This window comes from Gastrolobium bilobum, unplaced genomic scaffold (genome assembly GCF_033153095.1).
Source record: "Gastrolobium bilobum isolate Gb01-03AN ecotype WA unplaced genomic scaffold, APGP_CSIRO_Gbil_v1 utg7173, whole genome shotgun sequence".
NCBI classification, from domain to species: Eukaryota; Viridiplantae; Streptophyta; class Magnoliopsida; order Fabales; family Fabaceae; genus Gastrolobium; species Gastrolobium bilobum.
In genome coordinates this window covers 291,689-295,386 of record NW_026897318.1, presented here as the reverse complement: position 1 = coordinate 295,386, position 3,698 = coordinate 291,689, and the positions used below count along the sequence as shown (strand labels likewise).

General features: G+C 38.9%; 1 protein-coding gene across 1 annotated transcript; it reads right to left on the bottom strand.

Annotated features, from left to right (window-relative positions):
* Window positions 1-992: 992 nt before the first annotated feature.
* Window positions 993-2,876, bottom strand: LOC133305961 (uncharacterized). Its single transcript, XM_061506229.1, has one exon. The coding sequence runs from the start codon at window positions 2,874-2,876 to the stop codon at window positions 993-995; it is 1,884 nt and encodes a 627-aa protein (XP_061362213.1).
* Window positions 2,877-3,698: the final 822 nt, after the last annotated feature.

The following is a 3,698-nucleotide window of genomic DNA, read 5'->3' as shown; positions in this document are numbered from 1 at the left end:
GTGTGAATAGTTTGAGTGAGGAGTTCTTTAATGCTTCTATGATCAGTTCTGATAATAAATCTGGTCCCAAGCAAATATTGTCTCCATCTTTTCACAGCAGCAGTGATAGCATAAAGTTCTCTGATATAAGTAGAAGAACTAGCTAATCTCGGTCCAAGCTTTTTACTGAAGTAAGCAATAGGTTTTTCACCTTGGAGTAACACAGCCCCCACACCAAAATTCGATGCATCAGTATCAACAACAAATATCTCCTCAAAATTGGGCAGCTGCAATACAGGTGTATGAGACATAGCAACCTTTAATTCCGAGAAAGCTGTATCAGCTGCTGGTGTCCATTGGAAAACAGATGATCCTTTTAATAGATTTGTTAAGGGAAGAGCTAAGGAAGCATAACCTTTCACAAATCTTCTGTAATAACCAGTTAGCCCCAAGAAGCCCCTCAATTGCTTAATAGTTTTGGGAGTAGTCCATTGAAGCATGGCTGAAATCTTCCTAGGATCAGCAATAACCCCACTATCAGTGACCACATGGCCCAAATATTCGATAGACCTCTGTCCAAAAGCACATTTAGACAACTTAACCACAAAAGCATACTGCTGTAAAGTAAGGAGAGCTAGTTCCAAATGCTGAACATGCTCCTCAATAGTTTTACTGAAGACTAAAATGTCATAAAAAAAAACTATAATGAATCTCCTGAGATAAGGTTTGAAGAGATGATTCATGATCGCTTGAAAAGTGGCTGGTGCATTTGTCAAACCAAATGGCATGACCAAGAATTCAAAATGACCATCATGTGTTCTGAATGCTGTCTTATGAGTGTCAGCAGGCAACATCCTAATTTGGTGGTAACCCGCTCTTAAATCCAATTTAGAAAAAATAGTAGAACCCCTTAGCTCATCCAACAATTCATCAATAGTAGGAATAGGGAATCGATCTTTAATGGTGACTGCATTAAGATCTCTATAATCAATGCAAAGCCTCCAAGAGTTGTCTTATTTTCTCACTAACAAGACTGGTGAAGAGAATGGACTATGAGAATGTTGGATGAAACCCGAAGCTAGAAGCTCAAAGACCTGTTTTTCAATTTCAGATTTTTGACCATGACCATATCTGTATGGTTTAACATTAACAGGTTTGGTACCTGGCTCTAAGTGGATGGAATGATCCAATCCTCTAAAAGGTGGCAATCCACTAGGAAGTGCAAATACCTGCTGAAAATTCAACAATATAGGCCAAAGAAGGGGATGGAGATCAGATTGCATTTTGAGTAACTCAGGCAGTATTGTAACCTGTATAGAAGAATCTGATTCTGTTTGTAAGGCATGACAGCCAGCCCACTCTTGGGACAGAATTGTATTCAATTTAGCAGAGACATCAGTGGGATTATGACCTTGCAAGACAATTGAATTCTCTTCCCACCAAAACTCCATTGACTTACTGATATAATCATGAGTAACCTTTCCCAGCCGTTCCAGCCATGGCATACCCAAAATGATGTCCATATCAGATAAATCCAGAACCCACAGATCACAGACAAACTTATGACCTTGAATCAGTAATGGTACCTTGAGACATTTTTTATCAGAATGCATAACATCCCCATTACCCAAAAACACACGAATTCGTTGAGAATGTGATATAGGCAAGGCTAGTTTCACAGCTAACTGATGTTGTATGAAATTATGGGTGCTCCCTGAGTCAACTAAAATAGAGAAATCCATACCTGCAAATGTTGAACTAAACATCAAGGCATGGTAGTGAGTAGTATCCCTCAAGGTATGAAGTGAAGCATCCTTTGCTTCTCCAACAGAGTTATCAACTTGCCAAACAATCTGTTCCTCCTCTACTGCCTGATCAACAACATCATCCTCACCAAACAATAACATCAATTTATTCTTGCAAATGTGCTTAGAATTCCATTTCTCATCACATGTATAGCAAAGACCCAATTCTCTCCTCTTGTGTAAATCAGCATTCAACACACGTTTCATTGGGATAGGAGCTGGTAAGGCCAATCTCTGTGTATTCGAAATTCCAGAATGAGGGATGGAATTATTGGGCAACACAGAAGAGTTATCTAAGCCAGACACAGGTTTCTGAAAAAATTTCTTAGGTGCACCTTGGAACGAAGTTTTGAGATCAGTAAAATGATCATCATAAGCCATAGCCAGCTGAATGGCTTGGTGTAAGGATATAGGTTCCTTTAATTGGACCGCACTACGTAATTCAGATTGGAGACCCGAAACAAAAAAGTTCATTAAAAGATCATCATCTAGTTCAGGAATTTGATTAACCAATGCCTCAAATTGTTGAATATATGCACGTAGGGAAGATGTTTGAGTCAATTTGGATAAAGCTCCTTTTAAATTTGTAAAGCCAGACATGCCAAAACGCTGGCGAAGAGCAGAAACAAAATCAGACCATGCACGAGCCTTACCATTGTTGAAAGTCCATTGAAACCAAGAGGCAGCCATGCCTTCCATCTTCAACCCAGCCAAAGCAACCTTTGTTTCCTCGGGAATCAACTGAAGAGTAAAGAACAACTCTTCTTTAAAAATCCAGTTGTTAGGATCAGTACCATTGAAAACCGGTATCTCCATGCGAACCCCCTTGAGTAAGGAACGATGATCCATGGAATCTGATTTGGTGTAATTGTGCGAAACAGGAGAATTATTGCTGTGTGAATTACCATGCTTAGGCGTTTGATTAGCCATAATCGTTTCCTGCAATTGTTGCATCTGTAAAACCAGTAAGGAAAACTGGTTCCTGGTTTCATTAGCCTGAACCGTCGCTTGCATGCGAAGTTCCTCCAAGTTCGAGTCCACTCGTTGCTGAAGTGAATGCAACTCCTCCGATAATTCTTGAATCCTCGTCATGGAAGAAGAATAGGAGAATGGATGAAAGCACCAATGTTAGGTTTCTAAAACCTAAGGAAGAACAGGACAGAGATAAAAGAAGAGAATGAAATTCAGTTTATTGATCTTGAATGAATGAATCCATAGTTCTTTACAGTTCCTATTTATAATCCTTCCAATATACCCAATTGACAACTACACACGCACGTGTAGCTTAACTAACTAACCGACTAATAAGGACATGCAGTCTGTACACGTGGAGTAACCAACTAACAGAGCATTACAAATGGAAGCATGAAGTATAAGTCACGCTACAAAGTCTGTTAGCATAGATGAATGCTTCCTACTCCTCGTGGACCTTCGCATCGTAACAGGTTACCCATGCAGATTTCCCCTTGATGTTTAAGAGATTAGCTAAAACTAAAGGATAAGGGTCTTGGCTGAATTTAAACCTTCCCCCAAGCGTTTGGGCCGTGGCCTATCAAAATAGATGTGGTACAATCCATCTTTTAAGGTTCACTATCTCAAGTGCTCCTAAGTGATGACTAAGGTTCTTGTAGTTGTAATTAAATAAATCCTATCCTATACTTTACATGTAGTTCGATTTCATGACATGAATTCACCTCCCTAATTGTACTTTAAAATCTTCCCAATAATTATTAGCCCAAGTTCCCACTAGGTAGTAACTAGGTTTTCTACCTATATTGTAATTAAACTCCATACTATCCTTTTTCACAAGTGTCATGAATCTTTTAAAATATTCACACACGCTCACTTATACTAACAACAAAATAATTTTCCTACTTAATTTAATCCCACTCTACACAAATTTAATTCGAAATT